The 22,249-nt window shown below is 37.8% G+C and overlaps 1 protein-coding gene across 1 annotated transcript in view; it reads left to right on the top strand.

The window, feature by feature from the left end:
• Positions 1–22,249, top strand: part of KCNN2 (potassium calcium-activated channel subfamily N member 2) — a 75,488-nt gene that overhangs the window by 37,946 nt on the left and 15,293 nt on the right. Inside the window, exon 5 of the mRNA XM_050913320.1 lies at positions 12,057–12,198. Within this exon, the coding sequence (XP_050769277.1) occupies positions 12,057–12,198 (142 nt within the window). The remainder of the gene's footprint in view (positions 1–12,056; positions 12,199–22,249) is intronic.

Raw genomic sequence — 22,249 nt, 5'->3', positions numbered from 1 at the left:
GCAAAAGGTAAGTTCAGTTGCCACTCTATCCAGACTTCTCCCCTCCAGTACAACACAGAGTGATAATATGTGACTGCTCTTTCTTGCTGAAAATGTCACCTGCTCAAGTTCCTTCAGAGCACAGAATTTCACTCCTTTCTTCAGTGCTTCACTGAAATCAATAGAAATGAAAAGTCAGAAAGTCTTGAATGAAGGCCAAGATATCAGGCAACAAAATGGTCTTGGTAAAAAGAATTTGGCAGTACAAAGAACTCTCTCATGTGCATGGTCTTTAGAGAAAATACTGCAAGACCTTTTTTTCTTTTTTCTTCTTTTCTTTTTTGGTAAATATTTGTCATTAAAATGAGGATGATCCCTACAAAAGTTACTCTGTTTTGAAAGCAAACAACAAACAAACTTGAAAATGCAAAATTAGCAAAACCAAAAAGCCTGATTTTAATCTCCTTTTTAATGACAAAGTAGGGAAGAAAATAGAAGAGTCAGACTTCATATGATCTCACACTCCCAGTATTACAGAATTTGACAGCAACATGCCAAGGCCTAAAACAGAGCAAAGAAAACTGTAACTGCATCTGGAATTTTTAACATACTATGGTGAAGGTCTCTTAAGCGTTTTCTTTTTGGGTGCATTTAGCTGGGCAATACTTCTGTCTTCAAATCTGGCACTGCCAGAGGTCTGTATAAGCACATGAGGATGATATTATTAACATCACCAGAGTTAAGCACTACATACAGCTGTATTACATTTCTGATAGCCTGACTGAAACTGTGGTATTCTCTCAACTTGCATTTGCCTTGAGAGACTTGTGGCAGAAGTCCATCCCATAGTTGATTCATGTACACACTCACTCCACTGTAAGGCATATGGCACCAGAGAGACACAAAAGTTTGTCTTCTGTGTAGATAACCTTTCTCGATCCCTAGTAAATGAATGTCTCTAGATTAATCACAAAAATTCACCCGGAAGTATTTTCCTAGCCTTGAGATTGGTTTGATGAAAAGAACAGAATTAAATGAGGGAGAACACTTTTTTTTTTTTTTTCTAAATATTGACAACCTCATGCTGAAGTTTCATACCTAAAAATGTAAGTGGAAAATATTTATGTTACAAGTGCTTTTCTTGTTTCATTTGCTATATAGCACTATATAGTTATGGTTTTATACTTCTTTATGTTTCATAACATTAAATGTACTAACTGTCCCCAGTACATCACTAATGAACTGTTAGTGGAATCTGGCACAACTTTCAGATGACTCTCAAAAGTACACAGACTTTGGGTTTGGAATTGTCTTTATAAATATTCAGTAAAATCTGTCTAGTTTCAAGCAGTGTGACTTATAGACGCTAAACTCAATACAACCTTTCCTTTTCATAAAGGAAATTAAAATGTATTCAAGGAATAAGTACACTTTAGCTTGATTTAAGTTAAGCATATGGCTCCAGCAGTGTTCATGATACAGGGTGTGAGCCTAGTCCCAGATCCGAGGCAGTCAGTGAAATTTCTTCCACTGACCACAGGCTTCCGCTCTGATCCAAAGTTAGTTTAAAAAAAATTCTGCCTGGGTTTTGTAAAATGGTTACTTGTAAGGTGCTGTGCTATATATGACAATTTTATTCTCCAGTTTATCCAGAACATATATTTTGATGAATCTGTAGGTTATTTTGGTTTTTATTTCTAAGGAAAATGAAATTGGCCTGGGCGGGGGGAGCGGGGAGGGCTTTTTTTTTTTTGGTCATCTGTTTCCAGTGTTCATTACATTAGAGAACATGTGTATGTTGGTAAAATTGTTGATATTCTCATGAAGTTTGGACCAAAAAAAGGCAGGCTTTATGGCTGCGAGCTTGTACTTCATTCCTTTTTATGGAAGGCAATACATCAGCTTCTGCTGTAGAAAACCAAGATATTAAAAAACAGTAATTTGCATGATGATAAATGAAATAAGTTCCATGAGAGAAAAATACCTTCAGAGTGCTCAGTTTGTCAGAAAGTCTTCTCTGAGAATTCAGCATCATCTCTGCTGTATAATTTCCCCTCCTCCTCTTTTCTCCCCCCTTTTCCCACATACAGGAGAAAAGAAAGGCTAACTTTTACCTAGTTCTGTCATTTTATGTCACAAAAAAAGGGTGGCCCTGATTTTAAGTGCATGATGATTAATTCTATTTTTAATTTCTAAAACTTCTATTTCTGCAGTTTTTCTTCAGCAAATTGCTTCAGATTCTTTAGACATCAGTTGATTCTGATGATCTCAACTTAAATAAAAGAACAAAATATTTTCTTCTTTCTGAGGGGGGCTTGTGTATAAAATAGTAACAGGGTATCTCCAGAGAAAATGCAAAATGCAAGATAGGGGAAAATTTTAGAAGGGAATTAGTTGCTAGTGAATATAATGAATGATTCACAGTAGAGCTCATTAAGAAACTCTTTGATTTTGAATTATTCATATTTCTATCATAACACAGCTTTAACCAATGCTGTTACAGACTTTGAAAAATTAAAACAAACCTTAAAAATAAGATTCATTCTTACTGTATCGACAAATTTCAAAGATTATACTGTGTAAAAAAAAATATGGCTGCAGAAAGAAAATATACATGCATATATATATATCTTTCAAAATAAGATTACAAAGTGCGGTGCTGAAAAATAAAAGTTTTCCCTCAAGCTTGCTTATGTCACTTCAGTTTACTTCTTTTATATTAATGCATTTATAATATTCTTTTAACTGTGTATTTATAGTAGCTTCTTTTACTGAACCTCATTTGATAATGATATACAGACCTACAGAAAGAGCAGCTCTTAGATATTTTGGGTTATTTCTATTAGTCAATGTGTTTGCGGTCTCAGTACTTTCTGGATTACTTGTTGAATTTTGTTTTGAAAGCAGAGCTATTGTTCACTCAAAATAGTGGTTTGTCAGGGATTGGAATGGACATGTTCCCTTCTCCAGCTCCTGTCCTAAACCTTTTAGGCAATATATCTCTCCACTAGATTGAAGAGTCATGTTCTCTCCATTTTGAATTAAATTTGAAGTTGAAATAGCTTCAAAAAGGTGTTCTGAGATACTTTCACAATCTGTATCCTAACAGGTAGGGCAGTGAGATGAAGATGTTGATGTGAATCAGCTTTGTGCTTGAGAAGAGACTTAAAGCAAGTTTGCTCCCCATGGTGAATGGTCTCGTCATTAAGCTGCTAAAGTAAAAACAAGGCTATCAACAGCTCGTTTTCCTGTGCCTTGTGGGAAGCCGATTGGTTACTTGTTCCCTAAGAATTTTTCCATCCATGTTGCTTCACCTATGGATACTGTGGCATTTAAAGGGCTATTTTGCTGCTTCAGGACATGCCGCTATTTTTGGCAAAGTGAAGACTTTTGGTGTTATGCAACTTTTGGATGTCTAATTTAAGAGATTTATTTTTAAACTTATGTGTCATTATAGAGGACTTCGAGTGCATTGGTTTTTCGTCAGAGCTTTGAGCATCCCGGCTAATCAAGCTGTTAAGTATGGAGCTGAAAGCTCAGAAGGTGAAGACCACCAAAATAATGACAAGCTGTAACAAAGATAGTTAACTTCATGCAGGGAGTCTGTCAGAGAGCTATGAAAAAGTAAAACGTGATTTTTCATTTCAAAAAAAATGAGGCAGAAAATTGTATGACAATAAAGTATTTTGTCCTATGGTTGTCCATCCCTGGAGCAGAGCTATACTTTGCATTGAAAAAGGTACTAGTGTATTTTTGTGAAGACTAAAAAGTAGTATATGATCATGGAATTATGAAGCGTGTTGTAATACACGCGCCAAAGTTCATGAATAAAGGTTGTTCCGGACCTGACTGTTTTGCTGCCGATTGCTACTCTTGATCCAGCAGCTAACAACCACCATTAGAGCCTGAGTTTGCCTCTTATCCCTTGAGCGGTATGAAGCAAGCTTAGTTTTTCTGCACAGTCTAGACATGTATATAGGAGTTGGGAAAGGCTAGGGTTGAGTTTTTAAAATCAGAAGGTAACCCTGTGAAACATGAAAACTGTTTTTGTTGCAGACAGAATAACATCAAATGTAAACAAATTTCAGTAGAGCTGGGAAAAGCTGAATCCCTGAGCCTGCTCCATAGCATAAGGAAGCTAGATCTATCAGAAAGCAAACTGATAATAAAATGTAGTAGTCCAAATACTTAACATTGAGCAAAATTTTGCACAAAGGATAATTAATACAAGTTTTCTGAAATGAGAAGGATCAGTCAGTCATGTAACCTTCATGACACCTGCTACTGTTAGTCCTGGCTTTCATCTCTGAGAGACAGAAAGGTATTCCTACTGGCCTTACTGTCTTTTCTGTTTCTCTTATGCTTATTTTATTAAAATGAGCCATGTTTAGACACAGTGAAACTGATTGTTTTTCAAAGCAGTCAGGATATATGTTTAAAAAACCCTGCTGCAGGCAGAGCTCATTCAGGTCTCTAGGAGCTAAGGGCTGGTTTAAGACTTTGGGTACAGCGTTCCAAGACCTTTAGCGTTATTTGTTATTCTACTGAGTCACAACAAGCATGTTGGAAGTAAATATATGTTATAGCTAAGTTTAAATCCCCAAACAAGCATTTCATTTCATTATTATGCTTCTAAATGTTGAAGAGGAGAAGCATAAATTTTTACATTTTTTTAGTTTAATTAGCTTAGCAATTTTATTAGGATGTTTCTTGATATACATAATGATACTTATAACAGCAAAGCTTTATTCGCATCCAAAATGTGAGATGAAGACAAAGGCAAAGTAAGAATTCTGAAATGGATAAGCATGGAAACACTAAATGGAAACATTTTAAAGGCTGATCAGTGGAAACTCTGACAAAAAAAAATAGAATAGAAATCCTGTCCCACTAAAGTCAGTGGGATCTTTGCTGCTGACCTCAGTGGAGATAAGATTTTACTTCAGTTATGCCACTGCAGGAACAAAATAGCTTGAAACTGCTGAAAAGCTAACACGGTGGGAGTAAGAATGTGATTGTATTGGGGGATAAGCCCCAAAGGTGGGGTTTTGGGCAGTGGTGGCTCTGTTTCTTAATCGAGGCAAGAAAAAATTCTCCTTGAACAAACTCTCTAAAAACTTTCATAAGACACATTAGTGTTTTCATATAGTCTAAGACCTTCTGAAGCAGTAGTTATCACTTCATTCACAGCATTACTTTTTTGTACACTGATACTAAGCACTCCTATCTTTGCTGCTGTTCCTCTTAGTGGATTGCTGTCTGTCACAAATTTAAAGGTTTCCCAATTTCCCAATACTTGTAGAATTGATTCAAAAGATTCTCCTTAACACTCTTACACGATTATTGAATGCAGGTTAAAAAAAAAAAAAAGGCAGGTAATACTTTCAATGAGCTTCAGCAATTTTGGTATCTTCAGATTATGCTTGTAGCTGAATGGCTTCTCTTGGAAAGATGGAAAATCTTTCCATCTACCACAGCTGCAGACAGGTATACTGATTTAGCAGAACATCGGCTCTTTACAGCACCAGGACAATAAGGGAAGACCTTCACCAGTGGAGGTCAAATAAAAGTTTAGTACACTTTGAAAAAATGGCCATTAGTCTTTATTTCTCTACTGGCAGGTTACCCATTGCCCAGACATTGAGAAGTATATATCTGACAGCAGCTAGGGGTTTAAATAATTTCATGTCTTCACACTTATGTTTAAACTGCAATTTGTATTCAAGAATAATGATAAAATTTCTTACAACATGCCATCTCACCTTTCTGTTTTTGTGTTGATTTCTCTCTGTCCTCTTGTTTTCTTTTAGATGATTTTTTCCATCCATCTTAGGTAACATAGTAACATATGCTACTTATGTAATGGTATTTAACATTTCTCTGTTGGACCTATTAGTTTTCCATAAATAGTCCACAAATACTCTTAATAGAAAAATCGTGAACATTTTGACCCCTGTAGAAGCAACCCAGACAGCTTACTCGCATCCGTTACTTTGGTTGAGTTCAGAACTGCTGCTGATGTGAATCTGTCTATATGAAATCCAGACATTTCCCATGGTGTTTTGCACTTTCATGAAGTGGTTTTTCTGACAAGAACATTTTTGCTGCTGTTCATAGATATTTGGGAGATGTCAACAGATGTTAGAAAAAAGACAAGGAGTGACATGCACTTTTCAAGCAGCCTTTCTGATGCTAAACCTGTCAAGGCAGGCAAAATTTCTTCCGTTGACTTCATTAGACTAAGAGGCAGCCCCGCTGTTCCTTCCAAATGCCGTTGTGGTTTTCTTTTCTTTCTTTCTGTCGTGGTTTAACCCCAGCCAGCAACTAAGCCCCACACAGCTGCTCGCTCACTCCCCCCCTGCCCGGTGGGATGGGGGAGAGAATTGGAAGAGTAAAAGTGAGGAAACTACTGAGTTGAGGTAAAGACAGTTTAATAGGCAAAGCAAAAGCCACACACGCAAGCAAAGCAAAACAAGGAGTTCATTCTCTACTTCCCATCGGCAGGGAAAAAGGAGTTCATTCTCTACTTCAGCCATCTCCAGGAAAGCAGGGCTCCCTCACGCGTAACCGTTACTTGGGAAGACAAATGCCATCACTCCAAATGTCCCCCCTTCCTTCTTCTTCCCCCAGCTTTATATGCTGAGCATGACATCATATGGTATGGAATATCCCTGTGGTCAGTTGGGGTCAGCTGTCCCGGCTGTGTCCCCTCCTGACTTTTTTGTGCAGTCCCAACCTACTCGCTGGTGGGGTGGGGTGAGGAGCAGAAAAGGCCTTGACTCTGTGTAAGCACTGCTCAGCAATAACAAAAACATCCCTGTGTTTTCAACAGTGTTTTCAGCACAAATCCAAAACATAGCTCTGTACTAGCTACTATGAAGAAAATTAACTCTATCCCAGCTAAAACCAGCACACTTTCTTTTAAACAGGAGGAAGTGAGAAGGAATAAAAAGATCTGTCTATTATCATCACTGTTTTAACAGATAAAAAGCTGCCAGCACTTACCATCTAACTAAGACTAAAAAGGCACTTAGTAACAGAATGGCCTGATACTGTGGGAGGGCTGTAATACCTGGTTAGATCAATCAGTGTCTCAACAGTCTTGACAAGTTTCTGATTTAATGGGCTGAGCCTGTTTCCAGCTGTTACTAGTCTAAAAGTTTTTAAAGTTTGACAAGACTAAACTCAGCCTGGATTGCCATTGTAGTGCAGGCCAGGAATTTCTTCATGATTATGGTAAAAGCAGGCCATTTTCTTCCCTACAAAATGGGTCATCTTTTCAACTGTTTTTTTAGTTCTTTCCTTGACTTGTTCAAGAAAGCAAAACCAAAGATGTCAAGGTTATCAGAGGCTGTCCATGGAGGCAAGATAAACTGAAATGAAGCTGCTAATTGTGAATTAATGCGCCAGTGGTCAAGCTTAATGTTATACTTGATTTCTTCTTATTCCTCACTTTTTAAGATGAATGTGTCTTAGATGTCAAGATGTCAATGTGTGATAACTGCATGCAGCTAAAAAGCAGATGTTCTACCAGTTAAATGAAACATCATCAAATATGAACATAGCTCTGAAGGAAAGCAGTACTGAAAATCATGATACCGATAGTGAAACCAGAAGAAAAGGACTGCTGTTTGATAAAGAATCTGGAATATTGCTTTGACAACCACTGCAGTATTGTCAGCTGAGGAATATATTTATGTATTCCTGAGATGAATGGTAGAACTGCCACTCAGTTTGGCTTGGGAAGGAATTGAGCCATGCTATTTTTGCACAAATCTATCCATTCAGCTATTTTTGGTTTAGAGTAGTCTCAGGACTTACATATGCTGGTTGGTGAGAAGCGGATAGTGGTGTTTCAAAGGATGAGGATTGCCTGGTGAGTAGCGTGTTCCAGCTGCAGCACCACCTGCTAGCACATTCCTTGTTAGAGAAGGAGAGAAAAAGTGATAAATACTAATTATGCCTGTGTGACTTTAGCCAAGGATTTTCCTAACTCGGGGGAACACACAGCTTTTCTAAATGACCCTTTATTCTGCTGCTGTGTGAGGCTGGATGTGATCCAGAAAATAAACCTGTTTATAGCTGCAGTTTTAACACAAATACTAGCTCTTATCTTCAAGTGTCTCACTATGTTTCTAGTGCAAGTTTTTATTGACGAAGAATTGTGGGCTTTAAATATTTAAATAAATATTTTTGTAGTGATTTGAATTTAAAGTTCAAAATAAAAAATGAAAAACTTTTATCAAACTAAAGGTTAATGACAAAAAGCTAATGTTTTGGAATTTGGTTGGTAAGGACTGGATTTTGCTTTGTGTGGAACTTGTCACTGAAAGGAAATCTTTGTTTCTTTTTCTTTACTTCCTGAGCTTTTGGGTTTCTGATCTGTTCATGGTACAGTATTTTCCTGTCAGATTTTAGAGCTCTCAGATACAGAGTGAATGGATAGTTTAGGAAAACTGCAGTTGAATTCTGGAGTGTGTTACATCCAAGCTGTCTTTCATAGTCCAGCTGGAATGAGGAGATGTTTGTAGTGGCTGATGACGACTGACAGTGAGCGAGACAGTTCTGCTCCAGCTGTTAATGTGGATGGCTTTTCTTGTCTCTATAATGTTGATTGCAATTGGCTCTGCTGGGGATAGTCTCAATAGCGAAGTGAAAAATACAATGATGGGAATGACTTTTCTCAGGTCTTCTGGTGACTTGAGTACAACACATCAGAGGTGCACTGGTGGAAAAACATGGGAAAGTTCAACTTCTGCTGTGTTCATTTTACTGTTCCCTGCATAAACAGACAAGTTCAGTCTTTAGGGCTGTGATAACTTTGAAAGGAAGTCAAAAAGGCAATGAGTAGATTTCTTTCCCCCTCCTCAAAACAAAGCAATTTAAATGCCTCTAATGCTCATTTTCAGCCATTCCCATGGCTGTGCAAATAAGACGCTGCAATTCCTACTTTTTTAAGAAATTGCTTTTCCTGTTTTAATATAGATGTAATAATTTGCTACCTGATTGTGGATGCAGAGTAGCCAAAGACTCCCCTGGCTTTGCTCGTTCAGGCTTGAATCCCAAGCGACGGTGGTGCCTAATGACACAGCAGAGCACTTGGAAGTGTATGCTGGCAGAACTATAATCTTATGAAGATCAGAAGGGTGTAGGCATGTACTGAAATTACTAACCACAGAGATTCAAAATTCATGAGTGAGGCTGCAAAAAAACAAGACAAAACCAATCCACCTTCCTATAAATCTGGCATAGAAAAGTTGCGTTTATCAGGACAGTGACACCCCACCCCCACCCCTTTTAGATTGTCTCTGTTTTACTTGCAGATTTTTACCTTGACAAGTCACTCCTTCAACTGTCCCTGAACAGTTGTGAGGGAAAGAGTTTTTTGGTTTTGTTCAAAGGTGAAATTAGGTTGTAATTTGCATGCTTTGCCATGCTTGAGCTGTTGAGCCCTTAGAGAGGGTATAAAGTATCCTTTGTTTCTTAGTCACAGTAAAGTCATAAGTATTGATAATGATTTTTAAATTAAGTGTGCACCATTTGATTGCTGAACTATAACCTTAAAATCGCAACCAGGTGAAATATTCAGCATAGGAAATCCAGGAGTGCTGAACTAACAAGATAAAAACATTTGAACAGGTCCTTGAAGTGTGCTACTAAATATGGATGCAGATGGCTTTAATGAATATTTCATCTAGGGGACCATACTAGTTAAGATCCATGTCTCCAGTGAAACTTGAAAAACTGCTGTTGTGCTTTTTAAAATTTAACCCTATGTCACCTTTGTTAAATGATCTGTGTGTAGATTGGCTTGTGTGTTTTCTGGCATGGGTAAAGCAGGATAAATGGAGAAAGACTCCATTATATTTTCCCTGTATTGTTCAAGGCTTAAGAGAGAGGTTTTGGCATTCTTTATGTGAAACTGGTGTTTATTTCAGGAACTTACTGAGTGGTATTTGAATGTTCTGTTTTCAGTCATATCAAGATTTCTATAATTATCACCGTGTAGGGCTGAAATTTTGTAAGGATGTAACTATTTGGACAAAATGTAGAAAAAATCAAAAGCATTGCATTGCATTTTCATCTTTGTAGGAAAACTTTTCTGTCTGAAGTACAGAAATGGTCAGGTTCAAAACCCAAAGAGGGGCATTAAAGAAATGTATTATAAACATTTATGTAAGCGTTTATTGGTATTTAACTGAGTTGCTAGCCTTAGAATATGTGTTGTGGCTTTAGCGCCCTTCTGTGAAGCTCATCCAAAGCTTATGGGTCATATAACTTACCCATATATGACCCATCCATCCTATGGGTCATATAACTTACATGATACTCTGTAGGGGCTTGCGTGATACATAGGCTTTCTTCTTGCCTCCTGGATGGCATGAATATGTCTCTCTACCTGCGTCCATATATTTCATAGCTGTTATTTGCTAAGTTTGTTAAGTGGAGACTAAAATCCATAACATTTAGTGCAGACTGGAAAAAAAGCAATGTCGGATCTCTTTTTGTTGTGGAGAGCTCTGTGGCCATGAGTTAAATCAAGTTTGCTGTTGATTTTTTTACTACTCTTGTTGCTGTTGTGGTTATCATTATTTGTGTCACTGTCATCCTTAGGAGCTCCAAATGTGGGCTGTTACTGCATTGTTCTAGGTGCAGAACAGAAAGTCTTTGAAAGCTTGTATAAAGTATGTGAGAAAGACAACACTGACACCAGGAGAGAGAAAAGTACAGGCAAAATGTGGAACAGACTTGTTTGGAGTAACTGCTGTAGTCTCTGGCAGTCAAAGAGGTTTTAGGTTGTTGTAACCATCAGGGCATAGGTGGGACTTTGAAGAAGGCATTTTGCAGATATTTATAGTGAATATCTTGCAAGTGAGAGAATAGGGAATTTCCTGAGAGTGCCTTTGTGCTCACTCTGCATTCCTGCTCCATCATGGAGACTGCAGTCCAGGAAGGAAGAAAACTGAAGCAATTATTTCAGTTGTGGAAAGCAGGTTGCTTACGGATTTGTGAACTAATTCCCTAATGGTCCTCTGTGACCTCTGTGACCCACTGTGAAACACGGATTTAGGGACTGGCTAAAATAATATCTTTGAGGATCCAACAGCATAGATAGCTAACCTGAGGCTTCACAGCAGCTGCAGGGGTTATTACAACCTTGAGGCTGCAGTGGCTGCCACAGATAGCCTCTGTTGCAGAGCTGCTCTGTCTGGGGAGCAAAATTACACCTACGTTAGGCTCTTAGGCATTTTTCCCCCACAGAGTAAGTGGTGAAACAGGTTTTAGCCCTAAAATGTGTCCTTATGGCTTTCCAATTGATTACCTATATATGTCATGTGAAGACTAGATTATTCATCTGAACGTGTTTTCTTTGAAGGAGAAAATTAACATATTCCACTAGAGTATTAAGACTAAGACAACAAATGACACATCAGGAAATTACACTAATAGCTGACTTAACACAAAAGGGAAGTTTTGCTATATTTAAGGCAAAGATCTTTTGATGACGAGAAATACAATGGCATACTTTTCTATTTATCTTGAACATGTTGAAGGAGAGGGAAGATCTTAGGTTGTCTGAGTCAGCATTTACATGATAGTTCATGATTCGATTTCTGATCACAGACTTGCATTTAGGGCAAGGAGATGGAAATGTTCTCTGCTATCTGCTTGCCCACGCATCCTTTTCTGACTTTCATATTTGCCTCAGAGTGCACCAACTATAGTAGACTGGTGTCTTATGCCGCTGCAGAGGATCAGCAGGACTCGTACCCCTGATGAAGAGATTCTATTAAAAAACAAGAGGTTTCGGCTATTTTAATAATAATAACAGAATACTGAATTATAAACCATCCTGAGTATCTCTACTACTGGTGCTATTGTTTTACCTTTTGTTTCTATACTGCTGATGTAATTGTATTTGAGTTTTATTTAATTCCTTATAGCTGCTTTTAAAAAGGAAATAACTGTGGAATACAAGGATGGTTGTATGACCAGTTAATGCGATTTCTTGCTGACAGCACAAAAGTTTAACAAAAGTTTTCATGATAAAGAAATTGTTTTCTTTTTCTTTTCAGGTACCATGATCAACAGGATGTTACTAGCAACTTCCTTGGAGCAATGTGGTTGATTTCAATAACTTTTCTATCCATTGGATATGGTGACATGGTACCTAATACATACTGTGGGAAAGGAGTCTGTTTACTCACGGGGATCATGGTGAGTGTTTCTGAATTTGGATATGAGGTTAAGTTTCTGCAATTAATCCCAAAACTTGTGGTAAGTCATAAAGAGTTATTTATTTGCTGGCTTGTAGAGTATATATACTTACTTGCACCATTCCCATGGTCTTTCATTCCTGGTAACGGAATGGAGGGTTTTTTTCTTCTTTAGGTAAAATTCAGCAGCTGTGTAATGAAATACAGAGAAACAAATTCCACCCTGACAGAATTCGCAGCTTCAAAATCTCAATAGAGTCTTTTATTAAAAGTTAAGGTATCATATCATCTCGATTATCTTTGGACATGTGTAATTGGACCAGTACTAATAATGAATTTCCAGTTCTGACTTCTGTTTCTTAAAATTAAGTTATTCACAAACAAAGAAACATGATGGTGGCTAATCTCGTAAAGCACTTTACTTGAGTGTAGTTTTCTACTCTATTTCTTACAAGTCTAATAACATACTATCAATAGCATTCCATTGCTTTAAGGGGATTTATGTAGTGGGATTTTCACTGTAAGACTTTTTGTTACCATTGATACAATGCAGCAATTGTTAGTCCATGCATATTCAGTATATATTTATTAACTATACTTCATGTCTGGTTTTAATTTTTCTGTATTGCACCATTTTGTCAAAGTTAGGCAGGGAGTAAGGCGATGTATTACAATGTCTGGGAAATTTACGCATATCTACAGTAAATTAGAAGTAAAAAAGCCCTGGACTCTGCCACTTTTATTTGTATCAACTCCTGTGTAAATGTTCCTGTGAATGAGAAGGGCAGAATGAGCATCATATATACTGTATATAACAGTAAGATACATACTTGTTACTGAGTTTTTGCCATTGATTATAAGTAATGCAGCTCTGTTAAAACAGGTATATTGGGATTATGACTGAAAGTAAATGGTATCAAATAGATGCCCCTTTTGAACAGGTGTTTTGGTAAAATTTTCATTTGTAAGAGTGTATTTTATGTCCAAAGAGTAAAATAGATCAATGCATTTTTGTAATGTTTAAGATTTTTTTCCAAATGCTTTTTTTTTTTAAAAAACATCTGACAGGTTTCAGGTCATTGACCTTTATTGAGAAAGACTTCCAGTACATTTTGCCGGTGATGGGAAATGCATATCTCCTTAAATACAGAGTTTGCAATGTAGTTGGAAGGTATACAGGCTGAAAGCAGAGGAATGACTCAGAAGACTTTTTTAAAGGCTGTTGGCTAAGCTCAAATCTGCCATCTTCTGGGGTATTTGCCTTTGCTTCTCTTTCTGAGCTGGATTTTGATGCCAGAGAGAATAAAACGTGGTCATAAGTTCATTAGGAAAAAAGGAGGACAAGCAGTATGCCACGAGGATGTGCAGAATGGGGACAGAACCCTATTATAAAGCTTTCCTTCTTCCCAGGCCCTGTTTAGAAATAAGAAGCAAATACTTGATGATGCAGATATCAGATAATTTTGTTCACTCAAATTGTTCAGCACTTTTTGGCATCTCATTATGAAAAAAATTTGCAGTAACAGAAATCTACGTCCTTCAAAGCCCTGCAGAAGTGTAATAAGAATAGTAGTGTTGATACTAATCATCTGTGGGTTTCACACTGCTATTGCGTTTATGCTAGTGCAAATGATAGCAGCATCTGGACTGGTTTTTTGCGTAGCTGTGGGTAGGCTTATGATTTTATTATGATGAAAACAAGGTAAAAATAAAATCAGAAAAACAGACTCCAGATTATTGCAAATGTTATTCTATACGCCTGTGAATGAACCACACAGAAGGTGAAATTATAAGATATGTTTGTCATTTTGCTTATGACAGCACCATTTGGATTCAGATGTAAAATTATTTATGGTGGTTGCTTCCATTGCTTTGGTGAAAAACTGAAGTACTGATTAATACGTACCATTTACACACATGGCATTTCTTTTTCACAACTAAAACAAGATTCAGTTGAAAATTAGACTTGTAAAATGTATGGATGATACTCACCTTCATGTCTTTGATTGTTTTTTATGATTAAAAATTCTGCAGCTGCTTTGGAAGCACGAAGGCTCCACTCAGAATCTCGTGGTAATGAGTTTGGGATAAATACCTCCAGAGACAGAAAGCATTCTTGATCAAAAAACGACCCAGGTAGCTAGTGTGTGATGATAGGTAAAACAATACTGAAAGCTGACCCCTAATTACATTTTTAAGGACATCCGCAATATGGCTTTGGCAAATGTCATCTTTGAGAAAAAAAATGGAGCAATGGGAGAAAGTCAGATGTTGAAATTACTCTTTTATTTCTTTTTTTTTTTAATAAAGGATCTGAACAATATGAAGTATGAAACAGTGAACATAATAATGAACTATCTTCCAGCCTAACCTGCAATACCAAAAAGCTTATAGATCTTGAATATAATTCTTTAAAACCAGCTACTCTTCTGAAACTTGTACAGTAACTAATTAATATTTGTTGTGGAAACAATAAGATCCTAAAAGAACAGACTTACTGATTTTTATTTCAATAGGAGTGGTTGATGGTCTGATCAGAATATACACCAGGATAATTGTTGAATGAATGTAACAAATAAAATGAAACTAAGTATGTGATGTTAAGAGGGAAAATGTAATTCCCTAGCATCTGAAGTAGCAAATACATTGTTGGATTAGTGTGATCAATACCAAATACCACTGAGTTTTTGCTTTTGGATAAGGTCCCTGTTAAAAAGTGTGGAACGCAGAATAAATAGAAATACTTGTGAATACAAGAGTAGTTACATAGACCACTGAAGATTTAATATTGGCTTTGCAAAACTGGTGACCCATGGAGGGCTCCTTTGATGTCTTGACCCCAAAGAAGGGGGAGCCCAGGTGCCCTGGCTGTCCTCCCACTTCTGCCTCAGGAATTGCTTTCTGTGCGATGGACATTGGACTGCTCAGGCTGAACCCTGCTTTGTGCTCCAGCCTGGGAAGTAGACTTTATGCAGTCTGCTGATGGCACCAAGTTGTGCTGGCTATTGAAACTGCAGCTACTGCAATCTTGAGGCACTGGTTCAAGTGACATCTTTTAAATTCTGCAAATGCACACTGCTGGAAAACAGGAAAATCTTTACACATATTCAGCTTATACCAAAAGGAAAAAAGCCTTGAGGATCATTAAGAGTAAGCCAGCAAAGAAGTCTGATTAATGTATCAGAAAATTAAAAAAAAAAAAAAAGCAGCTTGTGAACAAAAAAGGCAAATAGTGAAAAAATATGTACTGTCATATTGAACGCTTTTTGATCTTGCAAAGCATGATCACTTAAATATGTGAAACTTTAATGAAAATACTGACAGCACGATACAGAGTTGGTGGCATGGGTTAATGTAGAGACGCTTTACAGACAGGCAAGTGAAACTGAATTGGGTACCTCAACTCGATTACCTATCAGTGTTTTTCCAATGAGATTTCACTAGGCAGCAGTAGTAGACTATGGGCCAGGTGGACTGTAAATCGGATAGCAAATGTGTCCTCTGCCCTCTGTATTCGTTAGGTAGGTATGCAAGAGTGTGATGGATGGATAGAAATATGAGTGCTGTCACTGTTATCAGAACAGGATATAGAGGAGATGGGGAGCCCTATGGCATCTTCACCATGCCATGCAGCTCGTCGGAGTTTTGTCTGCCCCCCGAAGATGCCATCCATGGTTGTCAGTGCACACCTGTCGTGGTTTAACCCCAGCCGGCAACTAAGCCCCACACAGCTGCTCGCTCACTCCCCCCCTGCCCGGTGGGATGGGGGACAGAATTGGAAGAGTAAAAGTGAGGAAACTACTGAGTTGAGGTAAAGACAGTTTAATAGGCAAAGCAAAAGCCACACACGCAAGCAAAGCAAAACAAGGAGTTCATTCTCTACTTCCCATCGGCAGGGAAAAAGGAGTTCATTCTCTACTTCAGCCATCTCCAGGAAAGCAGGGCTCCCTCACGCGTAACCGTTACTTGGGAAGACAAATGCCATCACTCCAAATGTCCCCCCTTCCTTCTTCTTCCCCCAGCTTTATATGCTGAGCATGACATCATATGGTATGGAATATCCCTGTGGTCAGTTGGAATCAGCTGTCCGAGCTGTGTCCCCTCCTGACTTTTTTGTGCACCCCCAGCCTACTCGCTGGTGGGGTGGTGTGAGAAGCAGAAAAGGCCTTGACTCTGTGTAAGCACTGCTCAGCAATAACAAAAACATCCCTGTGTTTTCAACACTGTTTTCAGCACAAATCCAAAACATAGCTCTGTACTAGCTACTATGAAGAAAATTAACTCTATCCCAGCCAAAACCAGCACAACACCCAAGCAGATATCTCAGATCCTGGTCAGCAGGCTGAGCTCAGCTACAGGTGGAGCAGTTTATGTTGGTGCTAAGCGGAACTGCTTCTATAGGCAGCACTCTGACCTCCTTAATGGCTTTTTGGAGTTAGGGCCTTGGAGTGGTTTGCCAAATTTTCCTTGCTTTATGAGGAGTATAATGAAGTTAGAAAAAATCTAAAGAAGGGAATTAGAAATTGGTAGAAGTACAAGGAGGGGGCAAGTGTGAGAATATATGGGAAGATGCATAATTATTGACTGTGAGATAGATAATTTTTACAGATCTTTGTAAGCTTTTGCACCTATGCAAGATAAAATAATGGCAATCCATTCTTCCAAGTCCAAATACAAGGATCTGTTGCAAGGTTTGAGAAGGACTCTTTTGCTTTTACATCCAGCATTATGTGATGAGCTAGTGCATTTATTGTATGATGCAAAGCTGAGGATGCAGAATCTTCCTGCAGAGCCAGCCACCAACAGTTAGAAGCAGACATGCAGAACTAGTAGGTCAAACCTATGTTGCTACAATAAAATGGCTGAGTTGCAATTGTCCTGTCACAGGTTGCACAAGGTGGTTGGCTATAGCTTGGATGAAGATTGCTTTAAATGAAATAGCTGTTATTTCATAATGTCTGCATCACTAATGCTGAAAGTGCAGCTTAAATGCTTCTGTTATTGAACTCCAAAGAGATTGTTAAGCCTATGAAAGAACCAAATAAATTAGGAGAGTTTTCTTAAATTTACATCATAGAGGTGGACAAGATTAAATGTTTCTTTTGGAAAATTTTTCAGTAGCATCTTTTAACTACAGGATTTGAACACCACTCATGTAGGTGAAGAATTCTTAGAGTAGTCGCAATGCAGTCAATGTGTACAATCTGGCCTTAGGGATACTAGTTTTTATTAGTTGTAAATTGTGAATCAAAAAAGAATCAGATCTGATTTTAAAGTTTCTCATGCTGCAGCTTTTAATATCCTTGTGGTAGTCTGTATTTAGTTCAAAAGAATCACAGTTCCTTTCCTATGCATCATGAAAAAAGTGACGAGGATGAGGTGTTTCTGCTATGAGAATAGGGGACTTCATCTAAGGTTAAATTGTGGTGTTTATGGGTACAGTTTTATCTCAGACTCAGCCTGGTCTTGCCAACAAATACAGAGAACTATCTACAAGAGGAACGTGGCACTTACAGTAGTATAGTTTTTAACCATAAAATTTTTGTTGGTAGCAAAAATTGGAACTGTAACATTTTTGAAATTTAATAGTTACTAGATAGTAAGAAAAAGAGAAAAAAAGTAGATTCTAACTGCATAGTTAACATTGGCTGCAGATCTTCTGGGATGATTCCTGAAAAAGAGAAAAAGAAGGTAAACATCAGATTTGGGCAACGAAATATGAAAATTATTTTATAGAACTTTCTATGGATAATGTACAAAAAGGTCATAAATTATTTTGCATAATACTGCCTAAAACATTGTGGGATTTTTTTTGAAAACTTCTGTTTACATTGTTTAATTCTGTAATGAGTTGTGGAAACACATAATTGTTCGTGAAACACAGAACTGTATTTTGAATTACGGTCAAAGAGCTGAAAAGGTATGATTAAGACTAATACGCTGCTTTGTGAGTAGATAGGTATGGTTGAACTGATAGAAGCAACTCAATTTTCTGTAATAACTGTAAAAGAATAATAGATTGTATTGCTATTTAAAGGTTTGCCTAGAACATTTTGCACATTGATCAAGAATCTATAATATTTTTATCATTTCTAGTATCTGGTGGTAAAAGGTCAGAGCAATGTGGTGAATAGTTTTGTGGATAAGAAGCCTACTAGAGGAATTTCCAAAATCTAGAACACAGCTCAGTTTATACTTCCCTGAGAGTACAGGAAAATATGAAAAGCTTTTCATGCATATTGGTAGCATCTCAGGTCCATATCTCAGATATATGGTAGAATTTAATTCAGTTGGTTCTGAGAATTCTAAAATAAATATAAGTGACATCAGGATTCAGAACAGATTGTGTTTATTCCTTCTAAAATAATATAGCCTAACTGGACAGTGTGTTGAGCAGAAATGTAATATGGAGAAGACAGTTAATGATGCTTGAATTATTAGGGTTGAAACTATTAAAAGTTGGGCTGCTCAGAAATTCTTCAGCTCCTCTACTATTGTTGTTCCAGCACACCAGATTGCCAAAATGGAAACTTTTGTAAGGAACAAACATAGTTTGGGATTATTTTATGGCTATGGCTTGTTGGGATGACATTTCTAACTGTAGTAAAGAAAAATAAATGATCAAAATTGAGTTGAGAATCTCCAGAGAGTCATTTCTGAAGTAGTGGCGGTTAGGGCAATAATCTGAAATGTGAGAGAACAGCAGAGGCTCTACCTACATTTGAGTAAACAAAATCTCCTGGAAGGTGTAACTCTCTTTTAGAATCAGAATAATTAAGGAAACAACCTCCCTTGGAAGGTCTTCAGTTTGTACCAGTAGAGCAGGGAAGTTTTTGAAGTGTCAGAGGACAGCGGAACTGTTTCCCACTTAGGTCTAGCTAGGAGTTACGGATGCATTTCAGCAAGTTCAAAGGCAGTTAGTTCCTGGCTGGAATGAACAGCAGTTGTCCCATGATATCTTTGTTTACATAGATATGACCAGAGCTGATGACTGTTACAGCAAAACTTCTGCTTTGTTTTGAAAAAATGTAATTTCATCTGCAATAACTTCAGATTTAATACAGTAATTTTAATATACTTTTACACGTATTCTCATGAAACTTTTGTATTTACAACACAAGTGTTGGACAAGAACATCATCGGTAGCCATCATCCTGAATTACTAAAGTAATGTTTACCATCAGCCTTGTATGCTGTTGAGCCTGCTTGTTTAGTGAAATCAGATTTCACCTCCTTGCTCAGAAAAAAGGTTTTTTGCACATTGGCAGAAACTGTCTTGATCTCAAGGGGGTTTTTAGCTGTTATGACCACTGAAGGTTTCCCAGGAACCCAGCCACCAGGATGCATTCAATTCTTGGGCTTCTCCGAGTTAACACTACTATCATTTATAGGTTTCTCTGTAGAAGAGAAATTGTCTTCATTTTATAAATCATCATCTTTGTGCTGTCCCAGAAGCCTTTCCTAGTACCCACCATGCATTACTCAAGAAAAGGAGTTTAGTTCACCCCTGCTACGACTACCCATTACTGTGTCTGAGAGTATTTAGTCAATTTCATATTTGTATATGACATTTAACGCTCTTCATAATTTTCATTTTTACATCATTGCTAAAAACCTTATGGACTAATTAGTAGTTTAAATGTTTAAATGTTTTAAAAGTAGTTCAAGTTTAAATGTTGCAATAAAATTCTAGCTGTGGTGCAGATAAACTCCACTGAAGACAATAGTAGCCAGGCAAATATTGAATATATTGAAGTGTAAATAATGCAAAACTATTTTGGGTCACCTTTTTGGCTGAGATGACATAGGTGTCCTATTCCTCATCCTGTTTTGTTTCAGTGTTGCAAGGTTACACATCTCTCCCAGTAAACAATGACAGATGCAAAACCACATTTATACAACACCATTTCCATAGCCTCTGTCTGTCTTATGGATGGATTCCTCCCTTAACTTTTGCATTGCTTGTTTCGGAGAGGTTTTTTTTACTTCAAGCAGGATTTTTTTTTAATCATTTTTTTCCCCTCCCCTGGTGGTCCTGTAAGTCCACCTTCTAGAGAGCCAAGTGAACAAAATACCTGTTTAAATTCTTACAGGATTTTCATTTTATGCAGAGCAGCAGGAGGAATGTTGTGCCTTTTCTGGTGCAGAGCTAAATTTCCCACCAGAACCATATGTCTGCAAAGCGGACCTTCTCTCTCTCTCAGTGGATCCCAAGGGAAGTGAGCAAGAAATGTGGCAACTGCCTTCTTTCAGCTACAGGCAAGTATAGCAGGACATTTTTGTGACAACTACAGCACTGAAGACTGCACTTCACTTCCAGTCCAGTAAACCAAAGCTGCCAGGAGACTTACAGCTGAGACACTGATACACAGTGTTGCTTCCTTTCTCACCAATAGCACCCTCCAGGCATATATATGACCTCCAGGCAGTTGCAGAAATGGCTCAATTCATTGTTGTCTTGTAAAGGTATTTTGGAACCTTACCAAAGAAAGAACCAAGTGGAAATGCCAGAGGCATTTACTTAGAGTGTACAGGGTTTCTCTGCTGACCAAATGCTGTTTTCAGTGCAGCTTATCAGCCAGTGCTAACCATTCTTTGCCTTAGATAACCCTTTAGTTGAAGAGTTGCAAGCACCTCTCTTTGGTTATCACTGAAACTGGGCCTTTACCAGAATGTTAGATGTAAATGCTAGACTTTATTGAAGCCTGCAGTTTTATAATCACTGTGTATTGCACCAGTGTGAACCCTCAGTCTTAGCACTTGTGAGCGGTAGGAAAGGCGTGGTCTTGATCAGAACTTCATACCCTCACCCTCATCAGATACTTTGGGCAACACCAGCTTTTTCCCTCTAGCTGCCATGGCTATGCCTGCTGTAGTTTACCATAATGTGAAAATCTCTGTGGTAACTGTAAGTTGGTCAGCTTTGATCTGGTGGTTCTGATGCTAACAGCAGAAAGCTCAGGGTGGGCTGCATCAGTGAAGAGGACAGAGGACTGTGATTAGACTGCTAAAAGCATCTCAGCTGGCATAGTGTATAGTAAGTATATTGATACATAATCTCAGCAAACCACAGCAGGATCTGAAGGAGAAAAAAGGCAAAGTCAGGTCTAGTATTATGATGTGTACGGTACAATTGGTTAATACAGACCTACCGTCTTTATTTATTGTTATTTATATTCCCATAGCACTTCAGGACTCTAACACCTGATCCTATTGATACCAGTACTGTATAAAGACAGTAGAAATATATACTCTAAATTCCTAAACAGTTTAGCATCTCCATATAGCAAAAAGAGTGGGGAACAAGGAGGCATTATGTAGGATCAAAACAAGTGATCTTGGCACACCAGAATCTTAAGTACCTTCACTGGTTTTGCTAGGCTTTGTAGTAAGTAATATCCTAAAAAAGAAGGGGAGGAATTTGAAAGAAAACTATATATTAGATTTGTACATGTTTCCAGGGAGCTTTTCCTATGTCAAGAGATGGTGCAAAGGATTTTGTCTGAAAGGACTTATTAGAGCTCAAATCCATGAGATGGAAGAGCCTGGAGTCATAAAATATTGCAACTGAGGGCAAATGTTCTATCTGTGATGCCATAGAGAAGGGAATAGATGGACACAGAGCAGAGTAACATAGTAAAAATGACAGGCAAAGAAAATAACCATTGCAGCAGTCTCTGATACGGCTAAGAAAGAGATAATTTAATTTGTTAAAGCAGATTAAAGGAAGCTTGCAATAATTCAGAACTAAGTGCCAAGAGGAGAGACTGTGCAGACAGATAGGGGAAGTTGCAGTTTATGATGCCTAAGGGTAAAGTGAAAGATAACACCCAGTAATAGTTACTTTGTTCTGAAGGGTGTGTTTAAGCATTTTGTTCAGTTGCTAAATTTAAAGTATAACTTAAAATACAATTAATTTCATCTTTCTTCTCTTGCTGTTTTCAAGTAGCATGGGCTTGATGTCAAAAAGCCAATGCCTGTTGACATTTTATTTTTTCCCTAACTTAGTCCGTTCTTCCATTCATTTTTCTAAGGAACATCCGTCATCGTTT

Source organism: Gymnogyps californianus, chromosome Z, assembly GCF_018139145.2.
Source record: "Gymnogyps californianus isolate 813 chromosome Z, ASM1813914v2, whole genome shotgun sequence".
NCBI lineage: Eukaryota > Metazoa > Chordata > Aves > Accipitriformes > Cathartidae > Gymnogyps > Gymnogyps californianus.
Note: the sequence above shows the minus strand (reverse complement) of the source record. Positions and strands in the feature narration are given on the sequence as shown.